This window comes from Perognathus longimembris, chromosome 17 (genome assembly GCF_023159225.1).
Source record: "Perognathus longimembris pacificus isolate PPM17 chromosome 17, ASM2315922v1, whole genome shotgun sequence".
In the NCBI taxonomy this organism is placed as follows: Eukaryota; Metazoa; Chordata; class Mammalia; order Rodentia; family Heteromyidae; genus Perognathus; species Perognathus longimembris.
The window spans coordinates 55,768,970-55,786,309 of NC_063177.1; the positions used below are offsets into that span (position 1 = coordinate 55,768,970).

Sequence of the window (17,340 nt, forward strand, 5' to 3'; positions counted from 1 at the left end):
CCCAGCCTACTCATCCTACCAGCCCACTCCCACCCCAGGCTACCAGGTAGGTGCCCCCGCGGGCCCGAGCGCCCCCCCCCCCCGCACCCCGCCAGCCGTTTGACGTTGTGCCTCTCCCCTCCCCAGACCGTGGCCTCCCAGGCCCCGCAGAGCCTCCCCGCCGCCCTCTCCCAGCCCGCACAGTCCAGCAGCATGGGCTACATGGGGAGCCAGTCAGTGTCCATGGGCTACCAGCCGTACAGCATGCAGGTGAGGAGCCCCCCCCCCGCCCCGCCCCGTGTGACCTGCGCCCTCCCCTCCCGCGGGGCGGGGGGAGGGCCAGCGTTCCCAGCGTTGCTCTGCTCTCCTGCCACAGAATCTCATGACCACACTCCCTGGCCAGGACGCCTCGCTGCCGCCCCAGCAGCCCTACATGGCCGGGCAGCAGCCCGTGTACCAGCAGGTGAGCGTTCCCCCCCCCCCCCACACACACACAGTGGCGCTTCCTGGGCTAGCGGCCTCTGTGGGGCCTTCCCATTGGCCAGCTTCCAGGAGACGGGCGTGCAAGACCTCCTGAAGACCGCGTGTAGATCGGAAAGTCGAAGCGGAGTCTGGCTGGGCGGGGAAGGGGGTGGGGGGGAGGCTGAGCCCTGTCGCTCTTGCCCTGCAGGTGGCGCCCCCTGGCGGCCCTCCCCAGCAGCAGCCAGCCGTTGCCCCAGCAGCCACCCGTGCAGGGACCACCCGCCCCGGGCAGTGAGGCCCAGCTCATCTCCTTCGACTGACCCTGGGGCCCCGAGCCCACTGTCCCGAGTAACACTACGGTTCATTGGAATCCGCCTTGTGTCTAGCTAGATGTTCTGTTCTGCCTTCCTCTTCCCTCGATGCCCCAAGTGCCCCTTCTCCTGAGAGCAGGGCCCAGGCCTGCCCCAGCCCTCCACCCCTCTACCCCAGTCTGCTGGCTCCTGTCACCCCGCTTTGATCCTGCCTTGGTCTCTGACTTCCCCCCAGAGCTTGGCCTCTGGAAGGAAAGGGGGAAGGGAAGGACCCTTCCAGACCCCCAGCCCCGTGGGGGGGGCTGCAAGTGGTGACGAGTGGGGACACTCAGGCCCGTACAGCCCACTTTCGTCCAGAGTGAGCTGATGGGGTGTCCAGGCTTCGCCCCAACTCCTGCACAGCGAGGGTGGAGGATTCAGGCATCTCCAGCTGCTCTGCTTCTCAACTGTCATCTCTCCATTGCAAAACAGTGAAAATAAAATGTATTTCAAAAAGTGAAAGAGGGGCTGGGAAGGTGGCTTCGTGGTAGAGTGCTCGCCTGACATGCAGGAAGCCATGGGTTCGATTCCTCAGCACCACATACCAGAAAAAGGCCAGAATTGGCGCCGTGGCTCGCGCGGTAGAGCGCTAGCCTTGAGCAAAAGCAGCTCAGATGGTGCTCAGGCCGAGTTCAAGCCCCAGCACTGAGGGGAGAAAAGTGTGTTTGGTAGAGCAGCCACGCCTCTTGGCCCAGGGTGTGTAGGCACTGGCTCAGCCGCCCGTGTCCCACCCAGCTCCACCAGCAGTTGGGACGTGTCCTTCCTGTTCACAGAAAGGAAAAAACATGCTTACAGTTGTGGGGTTTGAAGCCACGAGGTTGGGGGGTCTTGGGGTCATCTTGGTGTGGGGGACTGCAGCTTCCCACCTGATACCGGAGGGGCAGTGCACTAGACACCACGGAAATGGCCTCCCAGATAGCCATTTCCTGGGCCTAACCACCTGGTGAAGGACTCACTAGGGATAGTTACACTCCAGGTTCGAGCCCCAGAAGACAGCTTAGCTGGCCCCTCAGGGTGAGTTCCAGAGTCACCTCTGGCTTCCAGAAGAATGCCAAACTGTTACGTGCCGGATACCCAGGTGGGCCTCGAACCCACAAAAACAGGGCCTCAAACCCACAAAAACAGTCGCCAGCACTGGGTCAATTGAGTATTTAGCTGTGCACTAGGGCCAAATAGGGCTGGGCTTTTTTTTTTTAATACTTTATTTTTAGAGATTTTTGAGATTAACAGCAAAATTGAGCACAAGGTACAAAGACAATTTAAGGTTTGCAATCTAGCCCAGTGCCAGAGAACTTGGACCTTATCCACAGCAAAAGGCACTGGAGGAAGAGTCCACAGTTGGGAGTCCCAGCCTGTAATTAAAACTAACAGAAAACACTGACATTTGCCTCACGAGCAAATAGAGGGAGTACGTTTCTCTTTAGGTCTCCGAAGGAAAGGCAGATTTGGGGGAGGGGGAATGCGTCAAGCACATTTTTAAATGGAAGAGTTTTCTTAATCTTGGTACATATATTGTGCAGCAACACAAAAAGCACAGGTAGAGTAACACTGTTCAAAGGCTCCCGGGCAGGGGCAGCGGCACAGCATAGACAATCGGGCCTCAAGCACCCTGGCATCTTAAAAACAGGGCTGGCTTCTAAGGGCAGTCATCTCGAGCACAGCACGCGGGGGCCATGGGGTAAGGATCCCGTGCACGGCACGCGGGGGGGGGGGGGCCGTGGGGGTAAGGATCCCGTGCACGGCACGCGGAGGGGGGCCGTGGGGTAAGGATCTCGTGCACGGCACGCGGGGGGGTCGTGGGGTAAGGATCTCGTGCACGGCACGCGGGGGGGCCGTGGGGTAAGGATCTCGTGCACGGCACGCGGGGGCCATGGGGTAAGGATCCCGTGCACGGCACGCGGGGGGGGGGGGGCCGTGGGGTAAGGATCCCGTGCACGGCACGCGGGGGGGGGGGGTCGTGGGGTAAGGATCCCGTGCACGGCACGCGGAGGGGGGCCGTGGGGTAAGGATCCCGTGCACGGCACGCGGAGGGGGGCCGTGGGGTAAGGATCTCGTGCACGGCACGCGGAGGGGGGCCGTGGGGTAAGGATCTCGTGCACCGCATGCGGGGGTTGTGGGGTAAGGATCCCGTGCACGGCACGCGGAGGGGGGCCGTGGGGTAAGGATCTCGTGCACGGCACGCGGGGGGTGTCGTGGGGTAAGGATCTCGTGCACGGCACGCGGGGGGGGGGCCGTGGGGTAAGGATCCCGTGCACGGCACGCGGAGGGGGGCCGTGGGGTAAGGATCCCGTGCACGGCACGCGGAGGGGGGTCGTGGGGTAAGGATCTCGTGCACGGCACGCGGGGGTCGTGGGGTAAGGATCTCGTGCATGGCACGGGGGGGGGCCGTGGGGTAAGGATCTCGTGCATGGCACGGGGGGGGGGCCGTGGGGTAAGGATCTCGTGCACGGCACGCGGAGGGGGGCCGTGGGGTAAGGATCCCGTGCACGGCACGCGGAGGGGGGTCGTGGGGTAAGGATCTCGTGCACGGCACGCGGGGGTCGTGGGGTAAGGATCTCGTGCATGGCACGGGGGGGGGCCGTGGGTAAGGATCTCGTGCATGGCACGGGGGGGGGGCCGTGGGGTAAGGATCTCGTGCACGGCACGCGGAGGGGGGTCGTGGGGTAAGGATCTCGTGCACGGTGGGGGGGCCGTGGGGTAAGGATCTCGTGCACGGCACGCGGGGGGGGGCCGTGGGGTAAGGATCTCGTGCACGGCACGCGGGGGTCGTGGGGTAAGGATCTCGTGCACGGCACGGGGGGGGGGGCGTGGGGTAAGGATCTCGTGCACCGCACGCGGGTGGGCTGGCAGGCTAGGCCAAGCACGCCGACACAGAAGCAGAACCGCCGTTAGTGACAATTCCGGTGAGCCCGGTGAGCGAGGCCATCAAAGCGGCGCAGCTCTGGGTCCCGGTGTGCCGGGCCTCGAGCCTCGCGCCGCTCTCCTCCCGCAGCTCCCCGCGGCCGAGCGGCCTTGCGCGTCCCCGCCTTCCGCCCAGGCCGGGCGGCTCCGGGCCCAGCTGCTCGGGGCTCGGGTTTCCGGCGTAGGCTCGCGTGTCCACGCCTGCTGCTCCAGGGACTCAGAAGGGGGCTCCCCCGCGGGCTTTGGACGGCGACCCTCGGCGCTCAGCCTCCCGGAGCCGCCGGAGCCCGGCCGCGCTCCCTACCTGGAAACCCCGAAAGCCGGCGGGAGAGCGCGACTTACCTCCCGGGGGAGGCGGGGAGGCGGGCTGCGCCGGCGCGGCGCTGACTTCCACTGCGCCTGCGCAGCGCTCTGCCTTGTGGGTAATCCCGCAGGACAACGGAAGCAAACGCCCGGCCTGGTGGCGTGCCGGGGCCGCGGGCTAAGCGTCCCTCCTCCATTCGAGCCGCGGGCTAAGCGTCCCATCTCCACTCGACTGCTCGGAGGCCGCGGGCTAGAGCGACCCATCTCCACGCGACTGCTCGGAGGCCGCGGGCTAGAGCGCCTCCTCTCCACTCGACTGCTCAGAGGCCGCGGGCTAGAGCGTCCCCTCTCCACTCGACTGCTCGGAGGCCGCGGGCAGAAGCGTCCCATCTCCACTCGACTGCTCGGAGGCCGCGGGCTAGAGCGCCCCCTCTCCACTCGACTGCTCGCGGCCGCGGGCTAGAGCGCCCCCTCTCCACTCGACTGCTCGGAGGCCGCGGGCTAGAGCGTCCCCTCTCCACTCGACTGCTCGCGGCCGCGGGCTAGAGCGGCCGGCCCAGCTCGTTTGCTCGCGGCTAGAGCGTCGTCTCCGCGGGAGCCGCGTGTGACCTTCCCGCCCGCTCAGCGATGCTGCCGGCGGCCGCCTGCCGCCTGTGGCGGCCGCGCCTCGGGCTTCCGGCCGTGGTGCTCAGCATCTCCAGGTACTGCGGGGCTCCTAGCGCCGGGGCCGGCGGGAGCGCGGCGGGGGCGAGCGGGGGACGGAGGCCACGGCGGGCCCCGCGGCCCGGCCGGCGCGGTGCGGGAAGGCCACGCGGCCCTGGCGACCTTGGCGCTCGGTGTTCTGGGGTCCCTGCTTCCCGGGCGGGCGGGCGGGGGCGCGGCCGGGGCCCCCGCCTCGCGCGGCTTCGTGCGGCCGGACGCACCCGCGGCTAGCGTAATCGACTCCGCGAGAAGCCCGCTGCTTCCGCCGGGGTTAAAGCTACGCGCGCTCCCGAGGTGCCGCACCGCCCGGGCCCTGGTCTGCGCCCCAGACCGGCGCCGGGGCTGACGGCTGTCCGCGTGGGGCGGGGGTCAGGCCGCAGGTGCCCTGTGTGTGTGCCGCGCGGCAGATGAGGAGCAGCAGCCACCGAAGGGGCGAGGCGCTCGCCGGTGCACCCCTGGATAACGCCCCCAAGGAGTACCCACCCAAGATCCAGCAGCTGGTGCAGGACATCGCCAGCCTCACGCTCCTGGAGATCTCAGACCTCAACGAGCTCCTGAAGGTGCTGGGAGAGCCCCTTCGGGGGCCCGGGGTGTTTCCTGCATGTATTGGAGAGCCTGGGGAATGGTTAAAGGCGGGCTGGCCCGGGCGTCAGGCCCAGCCCGGCTTGTTGCTCCATTCCCTGCTGTTCCTCTGTCCCACAGAAAACGCTGAAGATCCAGGACGTGGGTCTCACACCTCTGGGTGGCATGATGCCCGGTACCGTCCCTGCCGCCGCAGCCCCTGAGGTGAGCCTGGGCTCGGGTCCCGAGCAGCAAGGGCTGGGTGCTTCTTTGTTCCAGACTCATCTGTGGCCTCATGGGCGTGGGCGCTCTGCAGCCCCCCAGGTCCTCCCGGCCGCGCACTGCCTGCGTATCCTCAACGTGGGGTGCTCCGTAGGACAGTGGCTTCACCTCAGAGGCGGCTTAGATTTGAGCCAAGGTGGGAGTCCAGTGTGGCCCACAGTCTAAAGTGGAATCTCTGAAAAAGAAGAGGAGGCTGTTACTAACCACTACTGGGCTCCAACCTGCTCCTCTTGATGGGCCACACAACACGATGGCATTGGGGCTTTGGGAACCACACCTCCATTTGTCCCATTGTTGACGGCTGGCTAAGGTTGGAGGTTAAGGTCATTGTTGACTTGTTAACAAACTTGCACCTGGCTGAGACTGAAATGGTGCTGTATTTCCCTGCTTGTAAGTTACGGTTCTTAAGGATGAGGGAGATTGGGTGTCATGCCAGGAAACCGGAGCATTTCCCCGTGGGGACCTAGAAACTTTTCTGGGTGAAGCCGTCGGGTCTGACAGCGACAGAAGCACAGGGGAGCCGGCTGGCTGGTACCAGATGACCCGCCAGGGCCGGAAGGGAGGAGTCGGCCCGGCCCTCACCTGCACGCTGGGGGGGAAGACCAGCAGCCCGCGTTGGGCTCGTCCCTTCTGCTCACCCCGCTCCTCCCTGCCCCCAAGGTGGCAGAAGACCTTCCCACACAGAAAGAACGGACACACTTTACCGTCCGCCTGACAGAGGCAAAGCCTGTGGACAAAGTGAAGCTGATCAAGGAGATCAAGAACTACATCCAGGGCATCAACCTCGTCCAGGTGGGACCCCTGCACCTGCACCCCTGCCCCACTGCCCCGCGCCAGCGGTCCCCGGGGGCAGGCTGGCTGGCTGCAGCCCAGATCCCCCAATTCTCATCTTGCTATCTCTGGCAGGCCAAGAAACTGGTGGAGTCCCTGCCCCAGGAGATCAAAGCTAACGTCGCCAAAGCCGAGGCGGAGAAGATCAAGGCAGCCCTGGAAGCGGTGGGAGGCACCGTGGTTCTGGAGTGACCCCCGCTCTGAGGACTTGTGGACTGGGGTCCCGGGGGCCACCTGCCGCCCCAGCACTGAGCTCCCGGCAAGCCGAGCCCCGGCAGGCGCCTGCGGCCAGTGCCATCCGGGAGGGGGACAAGGACGGTCTCCTGTGTGGGAGGGAGGGGCTGCCCCGGCCTGGTGAGGGGCGCCGAGTGGATCCGGAACTTGCTAGCTAACGTGGCCTTCTGTGGCTGCGGAGGAAAATACACGGTTCGGGACGTCTCAAGCGGTGTGCTCAGGATGGTGACGGGAAGGGCCGAGGGGCTGCTGGCCTGGACCTTCCCAGGCGGCTCCTGCTGCTCCCTCAGGATGACCGGCAAGGTCTGCAGAAGGTCTGCGACCCTTTGCCGGGCCTGCCTTGCTGGGCCCCACCACTGGTGGTGCCTGGACAGGCCCGGGCCTCAGGCCCCGTGCTGTGGCGGGCTCGGGCTCGGTGTCATCGGGCCCCGTGCTGTGGCGGGCTCTGGGGCTCCGTGTCATCGGGCCCCGTGCTGTGGCGGGCTCTGGGGCTCCGTGTCATTGGGCCCCGTGCTTTGGCGGGCTCTGGGGCTCGGGTGTCATCAGGCCCCGGTGCTGTGGCGGGCTCTGGGGCTCGGTGTCATCGGGCCCCGGTGCTGTGGTGGACTCTGGGGCTCGGTGTCATCAGACCCCGGTGCTGTGGCGGGCTCTGGGGCTCGGTGTCATCAGACCCCGGTGCTGTGGCAGGCTCTGGGGCTCGGTGTCATCGGGCCCCGTGCTGTGGCGGGCTCTGGGGCTCGGGTGTCATCGGGCCCCGTGCTGTGGCGGGCTCTGGGGCTCGGGTGTCAGCATTCCCGTGTTCAGGTGCTGGCAAGCTCCGGCTCAGGTGGATGGGAACTGAGCTGCTGGCTGCAAGTAGGGATGGCAGGAGGGGGAAGACCCACCTGCAGCCTGAGGGCCATGGGGACCCCGGGACCAGGCAGGTGCCGGAGTGGCTTGTGTGGAGGACCTGGCAGTGACCAGTCACAGGCAGAACGCAAGACGCTGTCCTCAAGATGGAGGCCCTGGGGTGCGCTGGAGAAGCAGTCTCTGCAGAGCCTGGAGTGAGGTCCTTCCTTGGGTGACACCCCTCCCCCCCCCCCCCCGCCCACTGAACCCTGAGGGTCAGGAATGAACCGCAAGCTGGGGGCACGCCAGCTGAGCTCAGCTTTCCAGGCAAAAGACATTCGGGGTCCTCCTGAGGCCATAGGTGTGAGGCTGGGCCGGGGCCCTCGCCCCCTCTCCCCCTGCCCCCCCCCCCCCCCCCCCCGCTCCTGTTGCTCAGCCACGCTCCCGCTCACTAGGAAGGGCCGGCGGGGCTGAGTGCCTGCTGGGTGTGGGTCACGCGCTCCCCCACAAGGAAGGCAGTCTTCCCCCAGGCCTGAGGGGTTGGGGGGAGGGGACGCTCAAGCTTGGTGGCCTGGACAGCAGCGGGGTGAGGAGCCTTCCCCCAACAAGGCAAGCTGAGGTCAGCCTCCGCGGGAGGAGCATGGCGGATCCGGGCCAGCCGGGTGGCCCCTGAGACTCCCCGTGGGAGGCCAGGGGTGCATGGCTCCCCACAACTGAGCAGAACCTTAAGTATTCGGATCCAGGCACACGCCAGCCTGGACAGGAAGCCAGACTCGCTTACAGGCGGAACCTGCTCTGGGCTGTGGTGGCCCCTGAAGAGCCCGCTCAGATGTGCCCCAGGGTCCCTGGACGCCCCTGGACTTGGCCTGCTGAGCATGGCTGCTGGTGCGGGGGAGGGCCTTGTTAAAACTAGGCAGTCCTGAGGGCTGGGAATATGGCCTAGTGGTAGAGTGCTCACCTCCCATACATGAAGCTCTGGGTTTGATTCCCCAGGATTGGCAACAAAAACTAGACAGTCCTGAAGTGCCCCTCACGACGGAAAGATCCGTTGTCAGGATGGCGAAAGGACTGAAGCCGGTGGCTCTCAACACACACACACACACACACACACACACACACACGTCAGGGTTTTTGTTTGTTTTGTTTTTGGCCAGTCCAGGGCTTGGACTCAGGGCCTGAGCACTGTCCCTGGCTTCCTTTTGCTCAAGGCTAGCACTCTGCCACTTGAGCCACAGCGCCCCTTCTGGCGCTGTGGTGCTGGGGAATCAAACCCAGGGCCTCATGCATGTGAGGGGAGCACTGTACCGCTAAGCCACATCCCCAGCCCCGTCAGGATTTTTTTTCTGGCTGTTTTTCTTTTTTTAGGCCTGGGCGCTGTCCCTGGGGCTCTTTTGCTCAAGGCTGGTGCTCTACCTCTTGAGCCACGGCGCCACTTCCGATTTTCTGGTCATTAATTGGAGATGAGAGTCTCATGGGCTTTCCTGCCCGGGCTGGTTTTGAACCACCATCCTCAGGTCTCAGCCTCCTGTGTAGCTGGGGTGCAGGCGTGCGCCCCCGGTGTCCAGCCGCACCCACTCACGCCTCAGGAATCACTGGCGGTGGAGAGCGGTGCTGCGCCCACGGACCCCACGTGGAGCCTGGCTTCAGGGGCCCTGCTCGCCGGTCCCAGCCGCTCTGCGGCTCTGCGCACGCGCGGGACTGCAGCTTGGACGGCACTGTGCTCGCTTAGCTTTCCTCGTCAGGGCTGGAGCCCCGCCATTTGAGCCGGCGCCTCCTGTGGTGGTGTTTCCTGTCCGTCGCGGGGCTGGAGCGCAGGGCCTGGGCGCTCAGGGCTGGCGCTCTAGCCTGCAGCCACAGCCCCGCGTCCAGTTCTTTGTGGACGTTTGTGCCCTGGCCTAGCCACCAGCGCCTGCGTTGCCACATGGAGGCCGGCTCTGGACTCTTCCCCAGCCTGACTCCACCCCTTCGGGACTGGGATTTCAGCCCTGCGCCACCGTGTCCGGAGCCGCCTCCTTGGGGATCTTAATGGGTTCCCTGGTCTGGGATTTGAAAAATGTTTTCTTAGAAAGAAGCTTCAGTCTTGGGCACATTTCCTGTTTCACACGTCTCCCCCCAGCTGTTCACGTGTCCAGCTGCGATCTCTGAGGAGGCTGGGCGTCAGAGAGACCCCCCATACACACACAGCTCTAGCCCTGGGCCAGGCCTTGCTTAGAGCGGGTCTTCCTCTTTTCCTGGCAACCCGTTGGCCTCTATTTCCCACCAGCTGTGTGTCGCAGCTGAGGGCCAGGATGAGGTCTTCATCTTCATCTCACACATCCCCCCACCCGCGCTGGCCTCCTCCACGCTGGGCTGCCACGGATTTCAGAACACGGTGGCCTTCCAGGCCCAGCCTCTGACACTGAGGTTTCTATCACCCTTGCTCTGATAACGTTGTGATCTGCTGGGAAGGTAGATTGGAGGCAGAGTGCTGGCCTAGCACGCATGAAGCCCTGGGTTCCATTCCTCAGTACCACATACACAGGAAAGGCCAGACGTGGGGCTGTGGCTCAAGGGCTAGTGAACTAGCCTTGAGGGGAAAAAAGAAAAAAAAAAAAGGCTCAGGGACAGTGCCTGAGTCCTGAGTTCAAGCCCCAGGACTGACAGAAAAACAAAACACCATGGTGATCAATCTGAATTTGTTTATACCAAATGAGGCACAGGCAGCGTGGGGGAGGGAGGTTGCTCAGGGAAGCAGGAAACCTCTGCTTTCTGTGACGATGTGGCTCTTTGCCAGGGGCCACTTATCCTTCATCCTAACTGTTGTTAGCTGTGAAGTTTCAGATGTATTCTCTTGGCAGTCTGTGCCGAGTCCCAGGCCTTGGCTGGGTGTGGTAGTTTGCCACCTTCCCCTCTAGCCTCCTCCTGACCGTGTCTGCAGCCCTCTCCTCGCTGCCTGGCCCCGATTCCCAACCAGACCAGGGTCTGGGGTCCAGGGGACCCATCCGGCGAGGACACCAACCCCCAGCCAGCTCTTGGCTTCCCTGGCCCGGTTACTGGCTGACGACCTGAGGTCAGAGCCCCGGGTTTGGCCTGAAGCTCCGGAAGACAACTCGGAGGGGCCTGAGGGGCGTCCCCGCGCCCTGGTGGCTGGGTGCGCAGAGGCGGGTCTGCGGGCACGGTCCCGGGTGCGGAGGGCGCCCAGCCGGAGAGCCGCCCGGAGGACTGGAGGTCCCGGGAGCCGGGAGCACTTTCTCGCGCTTCCTCGCCGGTGGGAGTCGCTTCCGCCGGGGGTTCGGACGCCGGGGGCCGGCACCCCAGCCTCCCGGGCAGAGGCCTGCGGCCTGGCCCCGCCCGTGTCGCTCCGCGGCCCCCGCCGGCGGCCTTCCCGCCCAAGCCGGGGCGAGCCCGCGTCGCCCCACCGCGAGGGCCGGCCCTCTGCCCGCGGTGGGTGGTTAATCTACAACCTGGTCTCCAGAACCTTCCGTGCCCCTCGGCGGCCGGCCGCGGACCACCGCGCAGGGTGGGGGGCCCGGTCCACGGCCGCAGCGCGTGACCCCGCCGGGGGCGCGGGCCCGGGTCAGGGGGGGGCGCGCGGGGCCGGGACCAGCGGGGCGAGCCCGGGCGGGGCCAGCCCGGGCGGGGCCGAGGCCGGGGACCCCCGCGGCCCTCGCGGCGGCCTTTGGCCACGCCCATGGGCGGGGCGTCGGCCGCCCGGGGGCGTGGCCCCCGCCGCCCCGCCCCGCGCCGCGCGGGCGCATTGGCCGCGGCGGGCGCGGGCCGCGTGCCGGCTCTTTGAACCGGGGTCGGGGGCGTTGCGGCCGGAGCGGCGCGTCGGCGTCGGCCGGTGGGGAGGGCCGGGCGCACCGCTCCGCCATGGCGTCCGAAGTGCGCGCGTCGCGCTGGTACTTCGGGGGTCTGGCCTCCTGCGGGGCGGCCTGCTGCACGCACCCGCTGGACCTGCTCAAGGTGAGGCCGGGGCCGACGGGCGGGGGCGGGGGGGTCGGGGCTCGCCGGAGGCGGGGGCGGGGGGGCCGGGGGGCGGGCGGGGGCCGGGGGCGGGCGGGGGCCGGGGGCGGGGGTTCGTGGGAGTCGGGGGCCGGGGGCGGGGGGGGGCCGCGGGGGCCGGGGGGTCGGGGGCTCGCGGGGAGCTGGGGTCGGGGGGCGCGGAGGTCGGAGGGCGCGGGGGCGGGGAACTCGCGGTGGGCTGGGGTCGGGGACGCGGAGGGCGCAGGTCGGGGCCCTGCCCGGCCGCGTTTCGCGGGGGCACCCGGCGGTTACCTCGGCGGCCGCCGGCGGGGCCACCGCAGCCGCGCCCGCCCGGGCTCCGCCGCCCGCGCGGCCCGGGGTGGGGGTGGGGCTCGCGGGCCCCGCGGGCGCCGCGCCTCCGCGCCGTCGGGGGTGCGGGTCGGGACCCGGGCGGGCGCTCGCCGGGCGCCCTCCGGCAGCCCCACCCCTCCGCCGGCGCCCCGCCCCGGGCCGCTGCCTTCCCGGACCGGGGCTGCGTGAGCCGCTCCCGGGCCCCGACCCCCGGCTACGAGGGGGTGGGGACGAGGGGGGGCGCCCGCGACCCCGGCCCGCCTGGGACACCCGCCCGCGGCGCCTCTCCACCCACCGCGTCCACACGCTCTGCGCCTTCCCTTTTCACTACTTTTTGCCTTTGAGAAAAGCGCTTATGGGGCAAAAGAAGACAGAGCCGCTCTTGTTCCCCAGGGCTGCGGAGGGGGCCGGAGCCCCCCAGCCCGGGAGAGCCGCCGGGCTCGGCCCGGAGCTTCCTCGTAAAGGTGCTGGCTTCTCGGGGCAGCCTCCGGGCAACAGTGGGCGCGGCCGCGGTGCCCCGGTGCCCGGGCGCCCAGGTGCCGTGCCAGCCCGCAGGAAAGTGCCGTGTGCTTGGGGGAGGGGCTCCCCCCTCCAGGCTGCTGGGGTTTTGTGCGTTTGTTTTTGTTTTTGCACTCTTCTGGATGTGCTCCCAGGCCTCCTTTCACTGTGGGCGGCAGGCGGGGCGCAAACGCTGGCCGTTGTCCGCTGTCCAAGGCCCCTTAGGCCTCACCACCCCTGCGCCCTGCCCCCTGCCCAGGTGCAGGGCTGGCTTGCCGCAGTCAGGGTAGGTCTGCCACCCAGGGGCTTGGGTGTGCCCGCTGCTCCCCGTGGCCGGGGAGGCTGCGGTGAGGGTTTCCCTCTTTCCTAACATCTGTTCGCTGGGAGTATTAGAAACATTGTTTTGCTGGGCACTGGTGACCCACACCTGTAATCCTAGCTACTCAGGAGGCTGAGATCCAAAGATCTAGGTTCAAAGCCAGCCTGGACAGGAAAGTCTATGAGACATTTCTTTTGCTGGTCCTGGGACTTGAACTCAGGGCCTGGTGTCCCTGAGCCCATTTGAGCCACAGCGCCACTGCTGGCTTTTTCTGTTTTTTGTGGTACTGAGGAATTGAACCCAGGGTCCCAGCCCTTCATGAGACTCTTATCTCCAATTAAGGCGGGGGGGGGGGGGGGCGGAGGGGAGGCCAGAAGTAGAGTTGTAGCCCGAGTGGTGCTAGCCTTGAGCAGAAAAGCTCAGGAATAGTGCCCAGGCCCTGAGTTCAAGTCCCAGGACCAGCACCCCAAAAAGGAAATTGCTTTGGTTTTAGTTTGGTTTTGTTAGAAGCCTTCTTGCTATGTATCCAGGGTGGCCTTGAACTTGTCATTTTCCTGCCTCGGCCCTTCCGAGTGCTAGGATTACAAGCGTGGACCACCTCACCAGTTTTTATTTTTATTTTATTTTATTTTTATTTATTTATTTATTTTGTCCAGTCCTGGGGCTTGGACTCAGGGCCTGAGCACTGTCCCTGGCTTCTTTTTGGCTCAAGGCTAGCACTCTGCCATTTGAGCCACAGCGCCACTTCTGGCCATTTTCTGTATATGTGGTGCTGGGGAATCGAACTCAGGGCCTCATGTATATGAGGCAGGCACTCTTGCCACTAGGCCATATCCCCAGCCCCTACCTCACCAGTTTTGAGAAGCTGTCCTCGAGGTCCTTGGCCCCACCCCCAGCTGGTCCTCACGGCTGCTGCGCCCCTAGGGAAGGGTCACCTGTGGCCAGCCGGCCGACCTCTTCCCCTGGGATCCAAGCCCCTCTCCCAGCTTCTCCAGGCTCCGCGTTGCCCCTCCCCCACCCTTTCCCCCTGCTCATCTCCCTGCCTGTGGGGGGCCGCATTCCTCTGCCCTGCTTTGCCAGGGGTCGGTGCGGCTGGACCCCCGAGCCTGGTGGCCAGGGCAGGGCAGCTGTGTGTGCGGCGGGGAAGGGGGAGCAGGGGGCAGCGTCCGGGCCTCGGAGCCCGCGGGAGCTTCCCCCACGGCCCGGCGTGGGTCTCCCCATCTGTAGGGGAGTACAGCCAGAACCGACCCCTGGCTGGAGACCCCAGGCCCCACCCCCTGCGTGCCGGCAGGTGCACCTTCAGACGCAGCAGGAGGTGAAGATGCGCATGACCGGCATGGCCCTGCACGTGGTGCGCAGCGGGGGCTTCCTGGCCCTGTACAACGGCCTGAGCGCTTCACTGGCCAGACAGGTGCGCGCAGGGGCCCCCAGCCTTCTTCCCCGTCACCCCTGAACTCTACCTCTCAGGGCCCCCCTGCCCCCTCGCCTGCCCCCCAGCTCTCAAAAACGGGTGGGCCTGAGACCCCCAGGTACACATGGGGAAACTGAGCCCTGGGGAGCCGGGAGAGGAGGGGGCCGCGCAGCTGCAGACTGAGGCGAGGCGGTCCCTCCCCTAGATGACCTACTCCCTGACAAGGTTCGCCATCTACGAGAGCCTGCGCGACTACCTGTCCCGGGACAGCAAGGGCCCCCTCCCCTTCTACAGCAAGGTGCTTCTGGGCGGGGCCAGCGGTGAGTGCTGGGTCCCCCAGGCCCGGAGGGGGGCGGGGAGGCCTGGGCGCGCCCCCCCCCTCTGATGTTTGCTGTTGCCTCAGGTCTCATTGGAGGCTTTGTGGGGACTCCCGCGGACTTGGTCAATGTCAGGTTTGTGAGCTTTCCCGCCTCTCCGGAGGGGCCAGGTGACTTGTGGGACTGGTGGCAGCCGGCGTGGGCGGGAGCAGGCGTGCCCCAGGGGCCCGTGCCTGGGGTGGCCGGCCCCAGCGCCCCGCCTGGCACCTGGGTGGGCACACCCCAGCCCGCGAGGGGCTTGTGTGACCCCCGACCCCACCCCCCTCTCCTCCTGACTCAGGATGCAGAATGACGTGAAGCTGCCCCTGGACCAGCGGCGCAAGTGAGTGCAGGGCTTGGCTCACTCACGGCGGGGGGGGGGGGGGGGGGAGGACAACGGGGGGGGGGATCTGTGCTCATATCCACTCACGGGGGCTGACAGTGGGACCCCGGGAGTGACGGGAGCCGGGGCTGCACCCCGCCCGGTCCGCAGGCAGCCGGTTCCGACCGTCTCCTTGCTGTTTGGAGGGAAGGGCGCCCCGCGCAGCCCGGGCTGGCGCAGGTTTATCGGAGGCTTTGTGGGGACCCCTGCGGCCGCGCTCAGGGCCAGGGCCCTCCAGTCGCGTGCCGGCATGTCTGTCTTCACCCCCATACCCACCTGCCCCCTCCACGCAGAGGGCGGTGGCGGATGGGTCCTGGGGGGGGGGGGGGGGCTCCGGCCCGCCCCGAGCCCCCGGGGAAGAAGTGGCCTTGCCCTTGGGACTGGCGGGCAGGGAGGGCCGCCGAGGCATCGAGGCATCGTCCACCACCAGGACCCGCCCGAGCCTAGACGCCACACCCCGGTGCCACACCCCGGTGCCCCCGGCGTCCGCGAGGCTGGGGTGGGGGCGGGGCGGGCCCACGGGAGCCTCACGCCTCCCGTTCTGTGTCGCTGGCAGTTACGCGCATGCCCTGGATGGCCTGTTCCGCGTGGGCCGCGAAGGTGAGACGGGCCGGGGCATGCGGGGCGGGGGGAGGGGGGCGGGGGGCCCGAGGGCGCTGCCTGACCCGCGCTCCCTCCCGCAGAGGGTCTGAAGAGGCTGTTCTCGGGCGCCACCATGGCTTCCAGCCGCGGGGCTCTGGTCACCGTGGGCCAGGTAGGGCTCCTGTGCCGGGAAGGGCCGGCAGGCCGCGCCTGTGACCTCTGACCTGCGTCCTCGGGAGTCGCGGCCTGGCAGGGGGCGCAGCGGGCCCTTCTGGGAGGACAGCGCCAAGCGTTCCCGTGGGAGGGGTCTGCGGGGGTGGGGGTGGGGGCTGGGAGGGGTCTGTGGGGCTGGTGGGGGGTCTGCAGGCCCTCACGCGCGTGGGGCGAGCCCGAGGCTGACCCAGGGCAGGGGCTCCTGTCCGGCGCGGCTGCCTCCCTGGTGTGGTAGGGATGAAGGCAGCGGTCGAGCGGCACTCGGTCCCCACCTGGAGGGCCTCCCCTGGGCCCTGGCCACCGCTGCCTCCCTGTCCCCGCAGCTGTCCTGCTACGACCAGGCCAAGCAGCTGGTCCTCGCCACGGGGTACCTGCCCGACAACATCATCACCCACCTGGTGGCCAGCTTCATCGCGGTGAGCGCGGGCGGAGCTCGGGGTGCTGGGGCCGGGCGGGCGGAGCTCGGGGTGCTGGGGCCGGGCGGGCGGAGCTCGGGGTGCTGGGGACGGGCGGGCGGAGCTCGGGGGTGCTGGGGCCAGGCGGGCGGAGCTCGGGGTGCTGGGGCCGGGCCACGCGGAGCTTGGGGTGCTCGGGGTTCTGGGGACGGGCAGGCGGAGCTCGGGGTGCTGGGGACGGGCCAGGCCGGTGGGGGGGGGGCTGGCAAGCTGCCAGGGGGCCGGGGGTTCCGTCCACACCAGCCTGGGGTGAGCAGGCCGCAGCGGCTGGGGCGCCCACAGGCCGGGTGGTGACGAGGCCCCTCCCCAGGGCGGCTGCGCCACGTTCCTGTGCCAGCCCCTGGACGTGCTGAAGACGCGCCTGATGAACTCGAGGGGCGAGTATCAGGTGAGGACCTGCTCCGGCCCGGGGCCTTCCGGAAGTTCCTCCCCTGGCTGTGCCCGGCCGCTCCGGTGCCGCCTGCCGCATGGTGCGAGTGACAGCGCGAGTGACAGCGCGTGGCCCCGCGTTCAAGGCCCCGGGCTGGCATGGCACTGGGCCGGCGCCCGGTCTGACCCCCTGCCCAGGGCCAGGCTCGCTGCCTGGGCTCCCCGGCCCCGCAGGACGTTCGGCCCTGGCGCCTGCCGTTAGGACCGGGTGGCGGTTGCCCGCCCGCCCGAGGCCTCGGCCCTTGGCGCCCGCGGAGGACACTGGCGTGCCTGCGGGGCCTGGGCGCCCTGGCTCTGAGTGACGGCGCCTCTGTCCCATCTCCCTCCCGCAGGGCGTTTTCCACTGCTTCATGGAGACCGCCAAGCTTGGACCCCTGGCCTTCTTCAAGGTGGGCGGAGCGGTGGGGTGGGGTGGGGAGGGGTGGGGGTCGGCAGGGCTTGCCCGCCCCCCTCCACATCTCCTCTCTGCTTCTCCTCCCAGGGCCTCTTTCCCGCCGGCATCCGCCTCGTACCCCACACGGTGCTCACCTTCGTGTTTCTGGAACAACTCAGGAAACACTTTGGCGTCAAAGTGCCGACCTGACGCCGCCGGCTCCTGGGCCCCGACTCCTCAGCCCCAGGCTGGCTGGGCTCCCGCCGGCCCGGCCAGGGCTCACGCAGTGGCCTTGCCCACCCTCAGCTTCGCCTGCCAGCCCCGTAGGCGAGAGGAGAGGTCTCCCACAGGTCCCCACCCGGCCCAGGCTCCTGTTCTGCCCAGAGTTGGGGGGGGGCTTCCTGCTCCCAGCAGCTCCTCCCCCAGCCCGGGACCCCCCCCCCCCCCAGCTGGCCGCCAGACCTCGTGAGCACGTGTGCACTTTCACCCTGAGCCCCGAGCAAGACCGCAGCTTCCTGTCCTTACAGGAAAAGGGAGCAGCCAGCGGGGTCGCAAGTGTCGGGACAGGACATCAAGAGGAGGGCCCTGGTGCC

The 17,340-nt window shown here is 67.8% G+C and overlaps 3 protein-coding genes and 1 pseudogene across 3 annotated transcripts in view; all 4 read left to right on the forward strand.

Moving 5' to 3' along the window:
* Positions 1 to 278, forward strand: part of LOC125365713 (39S ribosomal protein L12, mitochondrial-like) — a 3,890-nt gene extending 3,612 nt beyond the window's left edge. The window contains exon 6 of the mRNA XM_048365951.1: positions 251 to 278. The gene's annotated coding sequence lies outside the window, so the exon portion shown is untranslated. The remainder of the gene's footprint in view (positions 1 to 250) is intronic.
* Positions 1 to 1,253, forward strand: part of LOC125366325 — a 1,893-nt pseudogene extending 640 nt beyond the window's left edge.
* A 3,279-nt stretch (positions 1,254 to 4,532) lies between these two features.
* LOC125365715 (39S ribosomal protein L12, mitochondrial-like) lies at positions 4,533 to 6,625 on the forward strand. The gene is made up of 5 exons (XM_048365952.1): positions 4,533 to 4,696; positions 5,071 to 5,257; positions 5,400 to 5,483; positions 6,201 to 6,332; positions 6,447 to 6,625. Exons 1-5 carry the CDS (start codon positions 4,623 to 4,625, stop codon positions 6,561 to 6,563), a joined length of 594 nt encoding a protein of 197 aa, XP_048221909.1. The 5' UTR covers positions 4,533 to 4,622; the 3' UTR covers positions 6,564 to 6,625.
* A 4,582-nt stretch (positions 6,626 to 11,207) lies between these two features.
* On the forward strand, positions 11,208 to 17,018 carry Slc25a10 (solute carrier family 25 member 10). The gene is made up of 11 exons (XM_048365949.1): positions 11,208 to 11,378; positions 13,838 to 13,957; positions 14,163 to 14,277; positions 14,361 to 14,409; positions 14,615 to 14,656; positions 15,252 to 15,295; positions 15,379 to 15,449; positions 15,814 to 15,906; positions 16,256 to 16,333; positions 16,707 to 16,763; positions 16,856 to 17,018. The coding sequence occupies exons 1-11, from the start codon at positions 11,286 to 11,288 to the stop codon at positions 16,955 to 16,957; spliced, it is 864 nt and encodes a 287-aa protein (XP_048221906.1). The 5' UTR covers positions 11,208 to 11,285; the 3' UTR covers positions 16,958 to 17,018.
* Positions 17,019 to 17,340: the final 322 nt, after the last annotated feature.

Excerpts from the sequence above, each read along its gene's own strand:
- LOC125365715 (XM_048365952.1), top strand. The coding sequence starts at position 4,623 with ATGCTGCCGGCGGCCGCCTGCCGCCTGTGGCGGCCGCGCCTCGGGCTT. Across the intron at positions 5,258-5,399 it reads ACCTCAACGAGCTCCTGAAG|AAAACGCTGAAGATCCAGGA; the intron begins GTGCTGGGAGAG and ends TCTGTCCCACAG. Across the intron at positions 5,484-6,200 it reads CTGCCGCCGCAGCCCCTGAG|GTGGCAGAAGACCTTCCCAC; the intron begins GTGAGCCTGGGC and ends CCTGCCCCCAAG.
- Slc25a10 (XM_048365949.1), top strand. The coding sequence starts at position 11,286 with ATGGCGTCCGAAGTGCGCGCGTCGCGCTGGTACTTCGGGGGTCTGGCC. Across the intron at positions 11,379-13,837 it reads ACCCGCTGGACCTGCTCAAG|GTGCACCTTCAGACGCAGCA; the intron begins GTGAGGCCGGGG and ends GCGTGCCGGCAG. Across the intron at positions 14,410-14,614 it reads GCGGACTTGGTCAATGTCAG|GATGCAGAATGACGTGAAGC; the intron begins GTTTGTGAGCTT and ends CTCCTGACTCAG.